At 38.2% G+C, this 22,314-nt stretch overlaps 1 protein-coding gene across 1 annotated transcript in view; it reads left to right on the plus strand.

The window, feature by feature from the left end:
- The first annotated feature begins 3,360 nt into the window (after nucleotides 1–3,360).
- Nucleotides 3,361–22,314, plus strand: part of pik3r3b (phosphoinositide-3-kinase, regulatory subunit 3b (gamma)) — a 287,104-nt gene continuing 268,150 nt past the window's right edge. The window contains exons 1-2 of the mRNA XM_062998002.1: nucleotides 3,361–3,457; nucleotides 3,781–4,661. Of these exons, the coding sequence (XP_062854072.1) occupies nucleotides 4,304–4,661 (358 nt within the window). The 5' untranslated portion in view covers nucleotides 3,361–3,457; nucleotides 3,781–4,303. The remainder of the gene's footprint in view (nucleotides 3,458–3,780; nucleotides 4,662–22,314) is intronic.

Here is a 22,314-nt window from a genome sequence, read left to right on the forward strand (position 1 = left end):
CACACACACACACACACACACACACACACACACACACACACACACACACACAGGCGACAACTCTACCCACTGTGCCACCGTGCTGCCCTGAGTCATGTTGCTAGGCAGAATTGCCATTTTCCAATTTTATCATAATTCTGCAAGTCTCTTGAACACCACTGCAGGGATGGAACACTATTTCCCCCTCGATTATATTCTACTGTATATTCTATTCTACAGTATATTCTAAATATTAAAATGAAAATGGTTGTATCAACATGGTGGTTGTGGTGCTGCATAACAACATGTTTTTTGGTTTTATGTTTGCAGCCTAACGCTGTCTGTAAAAAGTTTCAATAGGTTACGTCTGTGTTCTGTTACTCCTGATATGTACTCCATATATGTATGATATATGAAGGTATATCATATACAGTGTGTAAGTAAGTAAGTTTATAAGTAAATAATTGTGTGTAATTAAGTAGGTAATAAGTTAGTAAATAAGTAAGTAATAGGTTTGTAAGTTAGTAGACAATTAGGTAATTAAGTATGTACATAAGTAGGTAAGTAAGTAATAAGTAAATATGTACAGTACAGGCCAAAAGTTTGGACACACCTTCTCATTCCTGTGGTTTTTCTTAATTTTTTTTAAAATTTTCTACATTGTAGATTAATACTAAAGACATCCAAACTATGAAGGAACACATATGGAATTATGTAGTAAACAAAAAAGTGTTAAACAAACCAGAATATGTTTTATATTTTAGATTCTTCAAAGTAGCCATCTTTTGCTTTAATGACAGATTTGCACACTCTTTGAAATTTTCTCAACCAGCTTTATTAGGTTTCCACCTGGAATGGTTTTCAATGAATGTTTGCACCTTGTCTAGAGTGAATTTTTGGAATTTGTTGCTTTTTTAATGTGTTTGATACTATCAGTTGGGTTGTGCAGAGGTAGAGTTGGTAAAATATAAAACATATTCTGGTTTGTTTAACACTTTTTGGTTCACTACATAATTCTTCATAGTTTGGATGTCTTCAGTATTAATCTACAATGTAGAAAATAAAAATAATCTAGAAAAAACATTGAAGAGAAGGTGTGTCCAAACTTTTGACTGGTGTGTCCAAACTTTTGGCCTGTACTGTATGTAATTAAGTAGATAATAAGTTAGTATGTAAGTAAATAATAAGTACATATGTATGTAATTAAGTAGGTAATAAGTTAATATGTAAGTAAGTAATAAGTACATATGTATGTAATTAAGTAGGTAATAAGTTAATATGTAAGTAAATAATAAGTACATATGTATGTAATTAAGTAGGTAATAAGTTAATATGTAAGTAAGTAATAAGTACATATGTATGTAATTAAGTAGATAATAAGTTAGTATGTAAGTAAATAATAAGTACATATGTATGTAATTAAGTAGGTAATAAGTTAATATGTAAGTAAGTAATAAGTACATATGTATGTAATTAAGTAGATAATAAGTTAGTATGTAAGTAAATAATAAGTACATATGTATGTAATTAAGTAGGTAATAAGTTAATATGTAAGTAAATAATAAGTACATATGTATGTAATTAAGTAGGTAATAAGTTAATATGTAAGTAAGTAATAAGTACATATGTATGTAATTAAGTAGATAATAAGTTAGTATGTAAGTAAGTAATAAGTACATATGTATGTAATTAAGTAGGTAATAAGTTAATATGTAAGTAAATAATAAGTACATATGTATGTAATTAAGTAGGTAATAAGTTAATATGTAAGTAAGTAATAAGTACATATGTATGTAATTAAGTAGATAATAAGTTAGTATGTAAGTAAGTAATAAGTACATATGTATGTAATTAAGTAGGTAATAAGTTAATATGTAAGTAAATAATAAGTACATATGTATGTAATTAAGTAGATAATAAGTTAGTATGTAAGTAAATAATAAGTACATATGTATGTAATTAAGTAGGTAATAAGTTAATGTGTAAGTAAGTAATAAGTACATATGTATGTAATTAAGTAGGTAATAAGTTAATATGTAAGTAAGTAATAAGTACATATGTATGTAATTAAGTAGGTAATAAGTGAGTATGTAAGTAATAAGTAAGTTTGTTAGTTAGTAAGTATGTAATAAGTACATATGTATGTAATTAAGTAGATAATAAGTTAATATGTAAGTAAGTAATAAGTACATATGTATGTAATTAAGTAGATAATAAGTTAATATGTAAGTAAATAATAAGTACATATGTATGTAATTAAGTAGGTAATAAGTTAATATGTAAGTAAATAATAAGTACATATGTATGTAATTAAGTAGGTAATAAGTTAATGTGTAAGTAAGTAATAAGTACATATGTATGTAATTAAGTAGGTAATAAGTTAATATGTAAGTAAGTAATAAGTACATATGTATGTAATTAAGTAGGTAATAAGTGAGTATGTAAGTAATAAGTAAGTTTGTTAGTTAGTAAGTATGTAATAAGTACATATGTAATTGACTAGGTAATAAGTTAGTATCTAAGAAAGTAGGTAAGTATGTAAGTAAGTAAGTATGTATGTAAGTAGGTAATAAGTTAGTATGTACTGTAAGTCATAAGTAAGTTTGTAAGTTAGTATGTAATAAGTATGTATGTAATTATGTAGGTAATAGGTTAGTATGTAAGTAAGTAATAAGTAAGTTAGTAAGTATGTAATTAAGTAGGTAATAAGTTAGTAAATACATAATAGTAAGGTTTGTAAGTAAGTTGGTAAGTACGTAATTAAGTAGGTAATAAGTTAGTATGTAAGTAAGTAGATAGGTAAGTAAGTAACAAGTATGTACGTATGTAAGTAATAAGTAAGTTAGTAAGTAAATAGGGAGTGTGTGTTGCCCTGTCTGTTGTCCAGCAATAATTGTCCAGGGTGTACTTCTCCATTACACCCAAGTGTTGCTGGACCCACCTCCTCCCAGACCAGGACAAAATGGTTAGTAAAAAAAATAATACAATAATATATTTTACTGAACTTTGGATTGATATGGATATTTAATTTATGTAAATATATTTATATAGATTATATATAGCACATTCATTGTCGTTTGGGAAACCACCAAAAGAGTCAGTTGGTACTTTTTATATATAATTGTTCAACTTATTGTCTTACATTAAGGCTTTTATTGTAAACGTATTCTTTATACATCATGACAGAATGCAAACACTGGGAAATAGAAACAGCGTCGCCCAAAAATTCGGAATCATAAGTTCTTGCGAATCGATTCTCCGGACCATCTAAAGGAGTCGTTTAGTGCGAACCGATTCGTTGGAAGTGACTCGCCCGTCACTGGCAGCAGTCTGGCTGGGCGTCTCTCGCTAATCCACGCTTACTTATGGAGGCGAATGAATCCTGCAGTGGCATTACTGTGACCTTACAACTGCTTCATCCTGGGGGAATATTTGCGTATAAACTCGGGACTGTTTTGGGGACCGAGCTGGAAGGATTGTAAGTTTTGTCCCGCTGTGCTGTGAGTCTAGTTTCTGCAGCTATAAGTTCAGTGGTGCTCTCAGGCATCATCAGTCTGTGCTGTGTTAATAGTAGTGTGTGTGTGTGTGTGTGTGTGTGTGCATGTAGACTGATGTTTACATGCAAGGTGATGTTTACATATAGATTACATGAATACATTATGTAGACCTTCATATATATGTATATGATTATATACAGAGGGACTTTGAGGTTATAATTTTATACAACTGTATTAATAATATTTAATACAATATTATGGCAAGAAATGTTTAATTCTATACATTTTTTAATTAAACTTTCAGGTTGCTGTAGATCTTTTGGACCAACAGCACTGAAGTGGACCTTGTATTGATGGACAGTAACTATCTGTGCATGTCTGTCTTTGGGACCACAATCAAAACCAAAGGAAGAGAACACTCTAATAAATGTTGCTTCACCGTCCGGCGGCTGTCGACAGCTCTGCAGGACCAGCAGACGTCCACTCTGAAGGTCGCTCTGTGCCCGAACCAGCGCTTTCACCCTTGTTCCCGCACCTTGGCTATTTCTGTTAACAGGACTGGTCTGTTATTGTATATTGTGTCCGTATTATTGTTGACATTTATCAGCATAATACCACAGACAGACTACAAGTGTCTCCTGGATGAATCTGTCGCATCTGCAACAGTGACCTCCAGCCATAATGGACCCGTAACCTGTAGGAGGAATTCATCCTAAATATACAAACATCACTTCTCAGGTTGTGCTAATTCAGGAGTATACGTTTCTTTTCTTTTTAAACAAAGCCATCCATAAAAGCAATCCAGACTCAGACCAGAACTCAGTACCATGAGCTCTGATAGTTTTCAGTACCGTGCGCTGTACGAGTACAAGCGCAAGAGAGGGGATGACATCTCCATGCAGCCCGGCGACCTTCTGACCGTAAGCAAGTTAGCGCTTCTGACCCAAGACTACCAGGAGGGTGATGAGAAAACCCCCAAAGGCTGGCTGCACGGCACAAACGAGTGCACCCAGGACAAAGGAGACTTCCCGGGCACGTTTGTGGAATACGTGGGGGTGGTGCGGATCGGCCTACCTGCTGGAAAACCCTGGCCGAGACCTGTGCCTCCAACGCCTGGAGGACCCCAAACTCCTGGAGGACCTCAAACTTCTGTAGGACCACAGGCAGGGGCCTGTGCTTCAGGGGGTAAGTCTTAGCGTGGGTAATTGTGTATGACCGGGGTGGTGGAGTTGCACTTTTGGTGTAAGTTTGGTTTCAGTGGGTGGATGGGTTTTACATACAGCGCAATATTATACAAATTATACTTGGAAAGGGGGATAAGAAAATGTGCAGATGACTACATTTTTATGTAGCTGTCAGTTTGTTTTGGGGTTGGGGCACCTGAGTATAATGTATAAGTTTTGGAAACAACTACAAATGTGTTACTAGTTAACTAGAGTTAGATTGCTATCAGTTAGCTACAGTTAGATTGCTAAAATGCTACCAGTTATCAGTTGCAACTAGGTAACTAGAGTTAGATTGCTAACTCATGGCTAAATTGCTACGTTAGCTAGAGCTAGATTGCTAAAATGCTACCAGTTATAATGGCTCAGTTGCTACTAGTTGACCAAAGCTAGATTGCTAAATCATAGCTAAATTGCTACCAGTTAACTAGAGCTAGATTGCTAAAACATGGCTCTGTTGCTACCAATTAACTAGAGCTAAATTGCTAAATCATGGCTCTGTTGCTACCAGTTAACTAAAGCTAGACTGCTAAATCATGGATAAGTCATGACTAAATAGTTATCAGTTAACTAGAGCTAGATTGCTAAATCATGGCTAAATAGCTATCAGTTAACTAGAGCTAGAATGCTATATCATGGATAAGGCATGACTAAATAGCTATCAGTTAACTACAGCTAGAATGCTAAGTCATGGCTCAATTGTTACCAGTTAACCAGAGCTAAATTGCTAAGTCATGACTAAATAGCTATCAGTTACCTTGAGGTAGATTGCTAAGACCTGGCCATATTGCTACTAGTTAACTAGAGCTAGATTGCTAAGTCATGGATAAGTCATGACTAAATAGTTATCAGTTAACTAGAGCTAGATTGCTAAATCATAGCTAAATTGCTACTAGTTAACTAGAGCTACATTGCTAAATCATGGATAAGTCATGACTAAATAGTTATCAGTTAACTTGAGGTAGATTGCTAAATCATAGCTAAATTGCTACTAGTTAACTAGAGCTACATTGCTAAATCATGGATAAGTCATGACTAAATAGCTACTAGTTAACTAGAGCTACATTGCTAAATCATGGATAAGTCACGACTAAATAAGATAAGATTCGAGTGTTACAGCAGCTCCAGTACAGTGTAAGTACAGTAAATACAGTAAATAAAAGTAGAGTAAAATAAAATAAAAAAAATATACAAAAATTACTATTATACAACAGTATGGTAATTACAACAGTATAATAAAAACACTATATATACTATATGTAGATATATACGTGAATAATGAAATATAGAGTCCAGGGTAGGGGGAGATCTTGAGTTATTGTAGGGGGAGAGCTGGCTCATCAGTGTGAGGACAGTAAATAGCTACTAGTTAACTAGAGCTACGTTGCTAAATCATGGATAAGTCATGACTAAATAGCTACTAGTTAACTAGAGCTACATTGCTAAATGATGGCCGAATATTCACCTAAACAACATCATATTGTCGTTTAGTTTATTATAGACGTGTGTTGGTGTGGTCGCTTATATCTGGCAATTGTGTTGCTGGGGTGGCATAGGCATATGATTATGCTAACTAGAACAGCTTTTTTTCTTTTTTAAATTATTAAATTCTAACTAAAAAAATATTTTTTTTAGAAATAATTGTAATGCTAACTAGATAAGCTCTCTTTTGCTTAGCAAAGATGTAAGCTAAGGATGTAGCTAAACTGTGGTTATTTTGTAGGCTTGTATTTAATCGTATCATTTATACTTTCCATCACTGGATCTGTTTAGTGGATACGGTTGAAGCATTGTTAGCTTAGCCAGGGAAGACACGATACATGGACTTGATTGAACTATTGAATGAATTATTGATCGCTGGTGCGCCGGGTGTCTGACACACTACACTCAGCAGCTCATTAACAAGTGGCTAAAGAGTAGCGCTGGAACACTGCTAACACAAATAAAGGCAACATTCTTTAGGATTGAATGTTTGATTTAGAATAAATGCACACAGGAAGTCGAAAAATTGAACTTTTGGTTGTTTGGTTGTTGTTCCCATACTCCCCCCCCCCATACGCCCATTTTAATAATATCTACACAGTTGTATTAGCATTTTTGCTTAATGTTGTTTTATGGCTGGGCGGTATGACCAAAGATTTGTATCATGGTACTTTTTTAAGATTCTGACGGCTTCATGGTATATCATGGTATGTTGTATTTGTATGACTGGGACTTTTTATATGTCTGATTTTACTGTCATAAGTACATAGAATATAAAAAGTTTACATTTTACCATGTATGTAATGTATATTAATATAGCCATAACATTAAAACCACCTCCTTGTTTCTACACACATGCTTTGTTAGCCCCCTTTCATGCTGTTCTTCGATGGTCAGGACCCCCACAGGACCACCACAGAGCAGGTATTATTTAGGTGGTGGATCATTCTCAGCACTGCAGTGACACTGACATGGTGGTGGTGTGTTAGTGTGTGTTGTGCTGGTATGAGTGGATCAGACACAGCAGCGCTACTGGAGATTTTAAACACCTCACTGTCACTGCTGGACTGAGAATAGTCCACCAACCAAAAATATCCAGCCAACAGCGCCCCGTGGGCAGCGTCCTGTGACCACTGATGAAGGTCTAGAAGATGACCGACTCAAACAGCAGCAATAGATGAGCGATCGTCTCTGACTTTACATCTACAAGGTGGACCAACTAGGTAGGAGTGTCTAATAGAGTGGACAGTGAGTGGACACGGTATTTAAAAACTCCAGCAGCGCTGCTGTGTCTTATTCACTCATACCAGCACAACACACACTAACACACCACCACCATGTCAGTGTCACTGCAGTGCTGAGAATGATCCACCACCTAAATAATACCTGCTCTGTAGTGGTCCTGTGGGGGTCCTGACCATTGAAGAACAGGGTGAAAGCAGGCTAAAAAGGTATGTAGAGAAACAGATGGACTACAGTCAGTAATTGTAGAACTACAAAGTGCTTCTATATGGTAAGTGGAACTGATAAAATGGACAGTAAGTGTAGAAACAAGGAGGTGGTTTTAATGTGATGGCTGATCAGTATATATATATATACAGTGTATCACAAAAGTGAGTACACCCCTCACATTTCTGCAGATATTTAAGTATATCTTTTCATGGGACAACACTGACAAAATGACACTTTGACACAATGAAAAGTAGTCTGTGTGCAGCTTATATAACAGTGTAAATTTATTCTTCCCTCAAAATAACTCAATATACAGCCATTAATGTCTAAACCACCGGCAACAAAAGTGAGTACACCCCTAAGAGACTACACCCCTAAATGTCCAAATTGAGCACTGCTTGTCATTTTCCCTCCAAAATGTCATGTGATTTGTTAGTGTTACTAGGTCTCAGGTGTGCATAGGGAGCAGGTGTGTTCAATTTAGTAGTACAGCTCTCACATTCTCTCATACTGGTCACTGAAAGTTCCAACATGGCACCTCATGGCAAAGAACTCTCTGAGGATCTTAAAAGACGAATTGTTGCGCTACATGAAGATGGCCAAGGCTACAAGAAGATTGCCAACACCCTGAAACTGAGCTGCAGCACAGTGGCCAAGATCATCCAGCGTTTTAAAAGAGCAGGGTCCACTCAGAACAGACCTCGCGTTGGTCGTCCAAAGAAGCTGAGTGCACGTGCTCAGCGTCACATCCAACTGCTGTCTTTGAAAGATAGGCGCAGGAGTGCTGTCAGCATTGCTGCAGAGATTGAAAAGGTGGGGGGTCAGCCTGTCAGTGCTCAGACCATACGCTGCACACTACATCAAATTGGTCTGCATGGCTGTCACCCCAGAAGGAAGCCTCTTCTGAAGTCTCTACACAAGAAAGCCCGCAAACAGTTTGCTGAAGACATGTCAACAAAGGACATGGATTACTGGAACCATGTCCTATGGTCTGATGAGACCAAGATTAATTTGTTTGGTTCAGATGGTCTCAAGCATGTGTGACGGCAATCAGGTGAGGAGTACAAAGATAAGTGTGTCATGCCTACAGTCAAGCATGGTGGTGGGAATGCCATGGTCTGGGGCTGCATGAGTGCAGCAGGTGTTGGGGAGTTACATTTCATTGAGGGACACATGAACTCCAATATGTACTGTGAAATACTGAGCAGAGCATGATCCCCTCCCTCCGGAAACTGGGTCGCAGGGCAGTGTTCCAGCATGATAATGACCCCAAACACACCTCTAAGACGACCACTGCTTTATTGAAGAGGCTGAGGGTGAAGGTGATGGACTGGCCAAGCATGTCTCCAGACCTAAACCCAATAGAACATCTTTGGGGCATCCTCAAGCGGAAGGTGGAGGAGCGCAAAGTCTCGAATATCCGCCAGCTCCGTGATGTCGTCATGGAGGAGTGGAAAAGCATTCCAGTGGCAACCTGTGAAGCTCTGGTAAACTCCATGCCCAGGAGAGTTAAGGCAGTTCTGGGAAATAATGGTGGCCACACAAAATATTGACACTTCAGGAACTTTCACTAAGGGGTGTACTCACTTTTGTTGCCGGTGGTTTAGACATTAATGGCTGTATATTGAGTTATTTTGAGGGAAAAATAAATTTACACTGTTATATAAGCTGCACACAGACTACTTTTCATTGTGTCAAAGTGTCATTTTGTCAGTGTTGTCCCATGAAAAGATATACTTAAATATCTGCAGAAATGTGAGGGGTGTACTCACTTTTGTGATACACTGTATATAGTTTTGAGGACTATAAGCTTTGCTTGGCCCCACAAAATGGCAACTTTAAATATTTCCGATTCCAGTTTGATTATAACGTTGGAATAGCGACTAACCTGAAGTAGCCTTGTATGACAAACCTGGAATCCGGTGTTTTAATTATCGCTCTGAAAGCTTCTTTCTCGACTCTCTTTAGAAGAATCGTGTCTTCGCATGTGTGGATCGTTACTGCATTCGTAATGTAGTAATGTCGTCGACAAACCGTGCAGTATAGAGTGTTTTAGTCTCATTTTTTGGCTGGTTCTTCCGGTGCATATTTGGTCTTCCTCTCTTCATCCTCCATCTGTTTTTGTTGACTCGAATCGGTATTTCAATTAAGATTAATCGATATTCACTTTAAACAGCAGAGCGCACTGGCGCTATTCACCTCACCTGGTTGATGGCACTACAGGGTTGCCAAGTTCGGAATTTTCCAGCCAAATTTATTTATGTGAGGATACTTTCTTTACACAATAAGCATCATTTGGCATAGTTTGTACCTACCTTAGAAATAAAAGGACATTCATTATTTAGATAAATAAAAGATAAGCACAAATACAGTATTTTATTTTATTTTTTTTAAGAGAAATAATGAAAGAAAACTTTGTCATAATTTGTCTTCAATTTCATTTTGTTTAAAAAAATTGGGAAAAAATCGTATCATGAACCCAGTATCGTGAATCGTATCGCATCGTGGGTAGAGTGTATCGTTACAACCCTAATATTGAGCAAACCTCCCTAATCTGTTAACACTGTCATACTAACGCTACCTGGCTAACTAATTAATCTGCATGGCGCTTCATACAGCGTACAGTGAGATGTGCAGAGAAAATCATCGGCTGTCGTCTTTCCACCCTGGAAGATCTGTACTCCTCTAGGATGAGGAAGAGGGCAGAGAAGATTATGGCAGACACCTCACACCCCGGTCACTCATTTCTTCAGAGGTTCTCATCTCAGCGGAGACCGAGAGTGAGAGCATTAAAGACTCTAACAAACCGCCACCTCCACAGCTTCTTTCTCCAGGCCATCAGCTTACTAAACAAGGACTACTCTCACATCCCTCCGTTTTAATAGATGCACATGGTTTTCACACGAGCTTCCTGCATTTTTCCCTTATACAGTTAATGCACATATGCACCTTACCTACTGTATATAACCTTTATTGCACAATCTTTCTACTTGAAGTCTGTCAGTGTACCGCACTGTACACATTCATTACACACTTTAATGCTTGTTCATGTCACTGCTATATTGTTTATTCTATTCTATGTTTATATATAACATACCTTTTCAATTTTTTATCTTAAAGTCTGTCAGTGTACTGTACTGTACATCTTTATTGCACAATGTCTGATGCTGTACTGTTCATGTCACTGCTATATTTTTATTCTATGTTTATATATAGTGTTTCTTTTCTATTATTTAGCTTGATGTATGTATGTTAACACCTGCACCAAAAGAAATTCCTTGTACATCTGGTACTTGACGAACAATAAAGATTCTGATTCTGATAGCGCTTTTAGTGGTGAGCAATATTATACGATCTGCTGCCTACTGAAGCCTACAGCTGTTGTGTTATTAACTATGTTACGGTATGACGGTATATGAAAAATCCATACCGTACGAGGAATCAAAGCCGGTACACCGAATGACCCGTCATATCGCCCAGCACTATGTTCTTTAAAGAATAACATGCATCAACTTTGAGAGCGCAGAGCTCTTGACTCTAAACTTTACTGATAAGATGTAATGGAGATGGATTAGACGTCTAATTAAAGCCAGAATCTGACGGCAGACGTGGATGAAGACGGAGCCCGGATTAAGACATGAATCCCCATCACAGGCGTATCTGTGGAATTAAAACGAGCGTGGATTAAGTGAAGGAACCTCGTCGTGCCATCGCTCTTGATCATACCGTACGTGTTTTGGACGTCAGATAGAATTGATTAGTGCGCATGCATTATTAATCGAGGATCCAAGGCTTTGTTGTTCCCACAAGTGGAATCGATGTGCTATCAAGCGAATGAGCAATTACAGTAGTCGCCGGCAGCTGATCCGGTCCGTCCGTCTTCCATTGGATTGCGCGTTCCGGAGTTGTTAACGCGATATAAAGTTGATGACAGCTGTCGAGGAATCTAATACTCATTCTCTGCCAGTGAAAGATAAAAATACCTCTATTCGGCGTGCCTGGTTAATGAGCTTCCGTGCATCTTACCTCGGCCCACACGTTCGAGTGTCATTAAACTGAGTGGCATCGTTTGGAGACTGACACCCTGCACGGGGCTCATTAGGATAAATGACACCTCGTTATAGCCAGCCTCACCTCGCCATTCTTTCACGCTTAGTGTGGTGTTAGATGATCCTGACATTAGGACCGAAGCGCTTAAGCACATGATTTCCTCTAGAATCTAATCTTCTCCAGGTAGAATAATGTGACATGATATTATAAAATTAAGGAACGATGCATTCCAGATGTGCATGTGCTTGCATGCATGACTATACATTTCTATTATGCTCTTAACCCCTAATGATGCTCATTACTGGTGAAAAGGGCAGTCATTCCTCATCTAGTCCTCATCTAGTCCTCATCAGGTCTAATTTTGCAAAAGATTTGCATTTATTAAGCAATAGCTATTAAGGTAATGAGTATTGTTGTCTGATGGAAGCGTAGTGGCATAACAGCTAAAAAAGCTTGAGGGTTCCTGGGTTTATTTACTGTTTGGAGTTTCATATGTCATTTTTCTCCCACAAACACACCACCGGTCATTTTATAAGTATATTTTTTATTTAATTTTCTCTGAACCATGACATGCCATGACCATGAGCTTGCCAGACACATATACTGTGTATCCCATTCATACCTTGAAACTCGACGTCAATTGGTTCTGGGAGTGGGGTTGAGTTTAAAAGACGTTGAGTTTCAAGGTATTTTTCCCATAAGGATGTTTGGAAAACCTGTCAATGTGTTCCATGGAACTGCATATATTTTAGGCTCATGTAAAATAATGAGGTTGTTTTTGAGACTCATACACTAATAATAACACATATAATATATAAAAAAAATTAAAAATCAATAAAAATACAGTAAAACCTGCACTTTACCTTTACTTCTTTATTGTTTCCTTATGTTGCTTTCACATGAGAAGTGGTAAAACACTTTTTTGCTGCTGTGCTGTTATTTCCTATGAAGTGTGGCGACGATGCACAAAGCTTAACGTGACTTATTGTACTAAAACAACGAGCGAGGAATTTGATTAGTGGAGGAACTTAAGAGCAGTAATAATGAAGAGAAGTTTAGTGCTCCTGTCTCCTTCTTTTACTACATTAAGTGACATCAAGCTTTTATTTAACGCATTAAGCATTTTAGACTCTCAGAAAAGCTGATTCTCACAATTTCTCAGAAGCTCGAGATGTAACACAAGTTTAAAAGTGAAACAGGGAGGAAAATCCAGGTAAACACAGATACATGTGAAGCTTTTAGACTGGATTTGATGGTTATTCCACACAAATGCAGATTCGTCTCATATTCACACTCTGATGACATTAAAACGCTGAAGCCGAGCGCTGAACAAAGCGGAAGTTCATTGTTAATTTGAAATTCAATAAAGTAATTTAAAAAAGAGCTGAACCTATTGAGTTTAAGGGTACAAATTTCTCGACAAAGGATGTTGAGTTTCAAAGATTTTGAGTTTAGGGGATGTCGAGTTACAAGGTACCACTGTATAAAAAAAAAAAAAAAAAAAAAAAAAAACATGTGCATTATTATTGTGGTGTCCCAAACCGAATTGTAAATATAACATATAGTATTCTTAGAAGGGTTTTATACAAGATTTTCACAAGATTTCCTCAAGAAAATGAACATTTTTGTTTGTCGAGTCAATAAAGCATCTCTGTGGTCAGGCTAAAACATTATGGGGCCTTCCTCAAACTGTTGCTATTAATTCAGTAACATATATTGCACCTGTTAACATTGAGTGTAGCTGAAACAAAAAATTTTAAATATAAGAAGGACCGGATCCAGTTACCCTGTTTACATCTCACTTACACTGCTCCTGACCCTGACTGAGGAGGGTCGTACCTAACACACGGCCCCTCCCACACACGTGCAGTTGCCAATTGCTTCTTTTTACCTGCACAAGGTGGGTTCATACAGGGATCAGTATCGTGTATGGAGAGTCAGGCACTGATCTCTGTTATCCCCCGTCTCAATCAGCCAGCAGAGGCCGCTGTCGTGACTGCGCCAGAGATCAGCTAAACGTGTCTGCGTGTTGGCGCCTAGATGGCTGGTGTGTTTGTTTGAATGCTGAACATTAAGAATAATAGATTTCAAATTAATAAAACTTAAAATAAACTGTTCATGTGGCTGTAAACTCAATTAGTGATGAATGGCTTCCTTAAGCAAGTTTGTGAAGACAAAATGTGCAAAGAGTCTTTAACACTGTGCTGTGGTTGGTTAAACAATCCTGCTTCTAGTGCTAAACCTCTAACAAGGACTGACTGTAGCCGAGACGGCGGCTGATTGTTTCTGGATCTGCATCGCTGTTCTTGCTGCAGTTGGACGTGCAGGACGTGCTGCAGTAGCTGCTTTATGGCGGTCTTTAGTGAAGGACAGGACACAGCGTCACACGGCTGCAGAAATGATGAACATCAGCCACATCAGGAGGAGGATTTGGTTTTGGTTTCATATCAATAATCAGCACTGGTCTGGACTCTCAAAAACAGAAATACTATATACAGAGTGTATATATATATATATAATCAATTACTTCTTAAAAGTGTTGTTAGAATATTTTACTCATACACTTCTGCATTAGGCTCACCTGGACTTACTGTTATACCAACAAAATTACTATTAAATATTGTTGTTTTTCTTTATTGTAAAGGTTTTGAACCACATTAGGCTTGTTGTGATAAAAAAATTATAATGTTTTATTGTAATAGAAATGACATTAAATCACTTTTAAATTCAATAGTACTGTAATGTACATCGATCAGCCCAAACATAATGACCACCCTCCAGAATTTCTTTTATTTGCTATTTTATTCATGCATTTTCTCACTTCTTCTCCAAATTTAGCGTAGCGGTTCAGTCTTCCGCTGCTGGGGACCCTGTATCGCGTCCGAGGAGGGTATATTTGCCTGACACACCCTTCTTAATTTGCCCACACTTTGGAGGTTACATGAAGAGTCACGGACTGATCTCCGCATTCCTCCACTTCAGTACAGGCATCTCAGGCTAATTAACAGGGTCCTTACACAACGTCGAAGATGCCACCCCTTTTTTAGTCTGATCTTTTTCCACACAGCAGACTAGTGGTCGATTTTGTCTTTTGCAGCTACTGTCAATGGCTGCTAGGGCAATTTGTGCCACAATAGTTCTTACATCGGTCTGTACCAGATGCCAAAGCGTTTATGTCCTCTGAATCGATGAGTCTTGGTCACCCAGCATCCTGTGGGCGGTTTGTGGTTGCCTGAAAGCTGTTTCGGAGATACTTCAATGCATACGCTCATTACAATTTAGCCATTATCAGGTGAATATGGCACTACACCCACTGCTTTTAAGCTTCTTTACTAGAAACGAGCCAATAAGCTTTTGACTCATCGTTAATATATACTCTAAATGGCCAAAAGTATCTGGACACCATTGTGGACATCTGTTGGGCCCTTGAGCAAGGCCCTTAACCCTCAATTGCTTAACTTATATTTAGTGTAGTGTCACAACTGTAAGTTGCTGCCCAAAATGTAAATGTCATGAGAATCAATACATTTTACTGGCACTGGCGACCATTATACTGGTATTGGAGCAACACATACTCATCTAGGGGTCGCTGGCGGATCGTGATCCGCATTATTGATTTGGCACAGTTTTTACGCCGGATGCCCTTCCTGACACAACCCTCCCAATTTATCCGGGATTGGGACCGGCACTACAATTCACTGGTTCAGTGTCTCCAATTAGCCTGGCTACATGTTTTTGGACTGTGAAGACACGGGGAGAACATGCAAACTCCGCACAGAACAGACCCGGACCGCCCCACCTGGGGATCGAACCCAGGACCTTCTTGCTGTGAGGCGACAGTGCTACCCACTAAGCCACCGTGCCGCCCCACATACTCATTCTGCATATATGTTGCTGAATCTGTGTGGTCGTTTAACCTTTTAACCAAACATTTCTTAACCCAAAGCTGGTAAAACAGAAGCTTACCCCTCTGCTGCCCCATAAACCTTTTTTGGCATTTGTTAGGGTTATTAGTTCCCGTCCTCTTTAAAAATCCCACCGATAAATTCTGTTCGTGGCTTCGAACCTGCACAGCTGCAAATTATTCATTTCTCCTCTTGGTTCTGTTTTCCCCCGTGGCGGGGAGGTGCAGATTGAACCCAGGATCTGGCAGAACACTCGCTGGCCTCGACGCTCTTTTACCCCGAGCTGCATGGCTGTGGCTGCAGACCAATTTTACCTGTTTACCCTGTTAAAATGGGATTAAGCCCTGAAGATATCGCAGCACTGAAGAGGAAGGTTATTTACCCAGCGGCTCTGAAAAATTCACTTGGACAAGAGCCACAACAACAAGTTTAAGAAGGCACCATGCAGACTCGAGATTGTACTGTGACTTTTTGATCTGAAAATTGCTAAAATTGCACAATTAAAGGATTTAAAACTGCTTTTGGTGGAAGAACAAGAACATGAACATGAGCAAGAAGCTTTACTTCATGCTCTCCTGTATTCTGTGTAAATGAAAGGAATGGACTGTAAGACTTAGCGTTAGCTTGTGTTTTCTTAATCCTGCGCTGGCCGAGCTTCTCGTGATCATAATCAGTCCCGGCAGTCTGTTTCATCTCCGCTCTGATGTAACGTTTTCATTCTTCTGAGATAAATCGCTGCTCTTTCACTCGTGCTTTATATCTATTGCATATGAGATAGTGGAAAATTGAAAGTGTTGCTGCGCTTGGAAAACAATCTAGTGGATTTATCGTGGTTTCTTTGTTCGGGAATGAGCCAGATTAATCTATCTGGGCTTGATTTTCTTTTATTTTTATAAAGTTTTACAGTGATTGGCCACTTTTTTTAGTTCCAGCAGTACATAGCAGTTCAAACCAGCTACCGAATACAGTTCAAGCTTTCAGAACAGATATTTTAATTCTTCATCTTTAAAAATGGGTTGCGAAAAATATCAATGAATTACTTTTAACAGTACATCAATGTTTACATATTGTTTATATACAGTGGGGCCAAAAAGTATTTAGTCAGCCACTGATTGTGCAGGTTCTCCTACTTAGAAAGATGAGAGAGGTCTGTAATTTTCATCATAGATACACTTCAACTATGAGAGACAAAATGAGAAGAAAAAAAATCCAGGAAATCACATTGTAGGATTTTTAAAGAATTTATTTGTAAATTATGGTGGAAAATAAGTATTTGGTCAATAACAAACAAGCAAGATTTCTGGCTCTCACAGACCTGTAACTTCTTCTTTAAGAAGCTCTTCTGTCCTCCACTCGTTACCTGTATTAATGGCACCTGTTTGACATTGTTATCTGTATAAAAGACACCTGTCCACAGCCTCAAACAGTCAACCATGGCCAAGACCAAAGAGCTGTCGAAGGACACCAGGAAGAAAATTGTAGACCTGCACCAGGCTGGGAAGAGTGAATCTACAATAGGCAAGCAGGTTGGTGTGAATAAATCAACTGTGGGAGCAATTGTAAGAAAATGGAAGACATACAAGACCATTGATAATCTCCCTCGGTCTGGGGCCCCACGCAAGATCTCATCTCGTGGGGTCAAAATGATCATGAGAACGGTGAGCAAAAATCCCAGAACTACACGGAGGGACCTGATGAATGACCTGCAGAGAGCTGGGACCAAAGTAACAAAGGCTACCATCAGTTACACACTACGCCGAGAGGGACTCAAATCCTGCAGTGCTAGGCGTGTCCCCCTGCTTAAGCCAGTACATGTCCAGGCCCGTCTGAAGTTTGCCAGAGAGCATATGGATGATCCAGAAGAGGATTGGGAGAATATCATGTGGTCAGATGAAACTAAAATGGAACTTTTTGGTAAAAACTCAACTCGTCGTGTTTGGAGGAAGAAGAAAAACCCAAGAACACCATACCTACTGTGAAGCATGGGGGTGGAAACATCATGCTCTGGGGCTGTTTTTCTGCAGAGGGGACAGGACGACTGATCCGTGTTAAGGGAAGAATGAACGGGGCCGTGTATCGTGAGATTTGAAGCCAAAACCTCCTTCCATCAGTGAGAGCATTGAAGATGGAACGTGGCTGGGTCTTCCAGCATGACAATGATCCCAAACACACCGCTCGGGCAACGAAGGAGTGGCTCCGTAAAAAGCATTTCAAGGTCTTGGAGTGGCCTAGCCAGTCTCCAGACCTCAACCCCATAGAAAATTTGTGGAGTCCGTGTTGCCCAGCGACAGCCCCAAAACATCACTGCTCTAGAGGAGATCTGCATGGAGGAATGGGCCAAAATAGCAGCTACAGTGTGTGCAAACCTGGTGAAGACTTACAGGAAACGTTTGACCTCTGTCATTGCCAACAAAGGTTATGTTACAAAGTATTGAGTTGAACTTTTGTTATTGACCAAATACTTATTTTCCACCATAATTTACAAATAAATTCTTTAAAAATCCTACAATGTGATTTCCTGGATTTTTTTTCTCATTTTGTCTCTCATAGTTGAAGTGTACCTATGATGAAAATTACAGACCTCTCTCATCTTTCTAAGTAGGAGAACCTGCACAATCAGTGGCTGACTAAATACTTTTTGGCCCCACTGTAATTTAATTTATTATATACTTTTAATTAGCTAAAAAGGTTGTTAGCTAACTGGCTAAATACATAGTAAGCAACACTAGTGCCACAGGAATCTTCTGGGTGGTACGAAGTTACACCCAGTGTGATGGTGCTGGCTAATTTATATATACACTATATGGCCAAAAGTATGTGGACACTTTTTCTAAATATTGATTTTAATAGTGTTAGCCACACATACAGTCATGTAAAAGAAAGTTAGGACACCCCATGAAAACCTTTGTCTTTTTGAACATATTTAAACATATGAAAATTTGAGCTTCATTTGAACAGTACTGAGAGATGGAGCTCATATAACTAAACAACAAAACTGAAAAAAATACTTTAAAACTCAAGTTGTAAAATGTAATGAACAAAAATGGAAATTTATTGTGAGGAAAAAGTTAGGACACCCCCACATTTATTACTACTTGTCTAAAATTGTCTAAGATTGTCTAAAATTAGAATCCGGTGCACCACATCAGCTGCAATGATTAGAGCATGGTTAAAGAACATTGGAGTTTTGTTTAAACCTATCCAGGATCCAGGTATCAGAGGGTGTTTGAGGAAAATGTACAAAAATGTAAGAACATCCGTCCAAAAACTGAAGTAAATCCACCAAGGAATGGCTCAAACGAAAGAAATGGAGAGTTCTGGAATGGCCGAGTCAAAGCCCGGATCTTAATCCTATTGAGATGCTGTGGGGTGATTTGAAACGGGCTGTGCATGCAAGAAACCCCTCAAACCTCACACAGCTGAAGGAATTCTGCATGGAGGAGTGGGAAACACTTTCAGTCGATGTCGAGACTGGTAGATGGTTATAGGAAACGTCTAATTGAGGTTATTTCAGCCACAGGGGGAAATACCAGCTATTAGGACACAGGGTGTCCTAACTTTTTCCTCACAATAAATGTCCATTTTTGTTCATTACATTTTACAACTTGTATTTAAAAGTAATTTTTAACATTTTTGTTGTTTAGTTATATGAGCTCCATCTCTCAGTACTGTTCAAATGAAGCTCAAATGTTCATATGTTTAAATACGTTCAAAAAAAGAAAGGTTCTCATGGGGTGTTCTAACTTTTACATGACTGTATATTGCTAATTGGTGTAAAAAAGAAGTCCTTCTGGCAAGAGAGTCTGTTTAGACTTGCTTTTGGGTTTTTTGAGCAGTAATGAACTAAACCTAAATTTATTTTAAGAAAGGCACTCACGTGTAGAATGTCTGATGGTGTACTAATCTGATGCGCATATTGCACCTTTGCTACATTCTAAATCTATCAACAATATTAACAATAAGTTATTTGTTTTATTTGATATTTTACTGCAAAATGTGCAAACCATAAGCTCAGCAAGTGATGCCTCACTGGCAGTCGCTGTATTTACATTCAAAATCGTGTTTGTTTATGAGAAATTCCACCAGATAGAAGCTTCTGAGAGTCTGTTGTAATGAACTAAACCTAAATGTATTTTTAGAAAGACACGTGTTGATTGTCTGATGGCGTACTAATCTGATGCACATATTGCACCTCTGCTACATCCTAAATCATTAAAAATATATTGTATTAGTTTTATTTTACTGCAAAATGTGCAAACCATAAGCTCAGCAAGTGATGTCTGACTGGTTGTCGCTCTATTTACATTCAAAGTCGTGTTTGTTTATGAGAAATTCCACCAGATAGAAGGTTCCGAGAGTCTGATGGAACTCGCTTTGGGTTTTTTGAGCAGTAATGAACTAAACCTAAATGTATTTTAAGAAAGACACTCACATGTGTAGAATGTCCGATGGCGTATTAATCTGATGCGCATATTGCACCTTTGCTACGTCCTAAATCTATCAACAATATTAACAATAAGTTATTAGTTTTATTTGATATTTTACTGCAAAATGTGCAAACCATAAGCTCAGCAAGTGATGCCTCACTGACAGTCGCTGTATTTATATTCAAAGTCATGTTTGTTTATGAGAAATTCCACTAGATAGAAGATTCTAAGAGTCTGTTGGGACTCGCTTTGGGTTTTTTTGAGCAGTAATTATCTGAATCTAAATGTATTTTTAAAAAAAGGCATTCACGTGTAGATTAATGTCTGATGGTGTACTAATCTGATGCGCATATTGCACCTTTGCTCCATCCTAACTCAATCAACAATTTTAACAACAAGTTAATCTGCAAAATGTGCAAACCATAAGCTCAGCAAATGATGCCTGACTGGTTGTCGCTCTACTTACATTCAAAGTCGTGTTTGTTTATGAGAGATTCCACCAGATAGAAGCTTCTGAGAGTCTGTTGGGACTTGCTTTGGGTTTTTTAAGGATAATCTGGTTGTTTTTTCTTCTGAATATATTTAACAGTATACAATGATTCAAAGATGATGCCAGACAAAAATAAGTCAAATCTGATTTTATGTAGGAAAGGGGGGATCTGCTAGTGTGTACTGGGCATAAGACTGGCATCTCGCTGGCTTTAAGCTCTCGAGTGTGTCGTATTGTGCAAGAGAAAAGCTCAGACCACACAAAGCCGTGTTTTCTCTGTGTGGTTTCGGAGTTCTATTGTGTATCACGAGTGAGTCGGCTTTCCACGAATCCTAGAAGCATCGATAAACACCGGCTTCACGCTGAGAACCATGTACGATAAATCTGTTTTTGTCTGCTCTGTGTTTAAGGCGGTTTAGGGTTTTATTGAGAAAGAAACTAAAAAAACACCAGAACAGCTGAAACTGCTTTTCAGTATCACTGTGTTTACTGTTTATGATCAACAGTAACGTGGACACGTTTATTTCGAGCTCATTTATGTCCTTGTTGGCTGTGCATTTTTAATGTTGCCTGGATTAATTTACACTATTTCATCTGAACTGTGATTTGAAACAGTACCACGTCCTTGTATCATGGGTTTGTGGTTATTTCTGTATTTATTATCTCATTGCCGTTGTTGTGACTAGTATCTGGAGTGTGTAATTTTTGTTTTGGTGGAAATGAAGTCCCGGAGGAAATTTCACACTGATTTAAAGTACTAAAGGTTTGTGTGTGTATAAACACCCGCTAACTTGGGAAAACCGAATCCAAGCAAAGTATTAAGGACTTGTGCCTGCAAATGAGCAAAACTGCATGTCAAATTTGCCTTAATAGATAGACAGAAAAAAAGATAGACAGATAAATAGATAGATAGACAGATAAAAAGATAGATAGATAGATAGATAGATAGATAGATAGATAGATAGATAGATAGATAGATAGATAGATAAAAAGATAGATAGATAGATAGATAGATAGATAGATAGATAGATAGATAGATAGATAGATAGATAGATAGATAGATAGATCACTTTATTAAACCCAAAGGGAAAGTCATGAAATAATAAAGATGCCAAAGAGTCACCAAATATGTTTGATGGACAAACAGATGGATAAACTGCTCCTGCTCTCTCAAAGTACAAAGAATCCCTCATTTCCCAGAAGACTTCCTTTATTACAGGGAGAAGAAGAAAATGACAGTCGTGGCATGCAGCCGTAATCTCTCGACATCTAAGTTTTATTTTTCTCACAACTTCTAAAATGCTAATTATACATAATGAATAAAGATCCTCAGATGGTTTAAGACATTAATAGGTAATGACTGAAAACTATGTTCATCTACTGTAAATAGTCCTCTCCGAGAAGTGCTAATTATAAGCCATGTGAAGCTCCGTGAGGCCGACCGATCGGGCGGCTAGTCCCTGCACATCCTGTACACAGAGACTCTTTTCTCTTCAGACGCACCAACACTTGGCATGATTTTACCCACAACTGGCTGGGTTTAACTCTTTCCATCTCTCGCTTCCTCACTCGGTGGCATGATTTACAGACTGTCAGCCAAATCAAAGCTGCAGGAACAAACAGAGCATTTAACACAACGAAGAGAAGAAAGATTCAGCACAGGCATGTGCAGTATTGAAATTACACCGAGATTAGATTAGATTAGATTCAACTTTATTGTCATTGAGCAGAGTACAAGAAAAGAGCCAGTGAAATACAGTAGCATCTAACCCGAAGTGCAGGACAGAGATTATTTACATATAATACAGT

Source organism: Trichomycterus rosablanca, chromosome 6, assembly GCF_030014385.1.
Source record: "Trichomycterus rosablanca isolate fTriRos1 chromosome 6, fTriRos1.hap1, whole genome shotgun sequence".
NCBI lineage: Eukaryota > Metazoa > Chordata > Actinopteri > Siluriformes > Trichomycteridae > Trichomycterus > Trichomycterus rosablanca.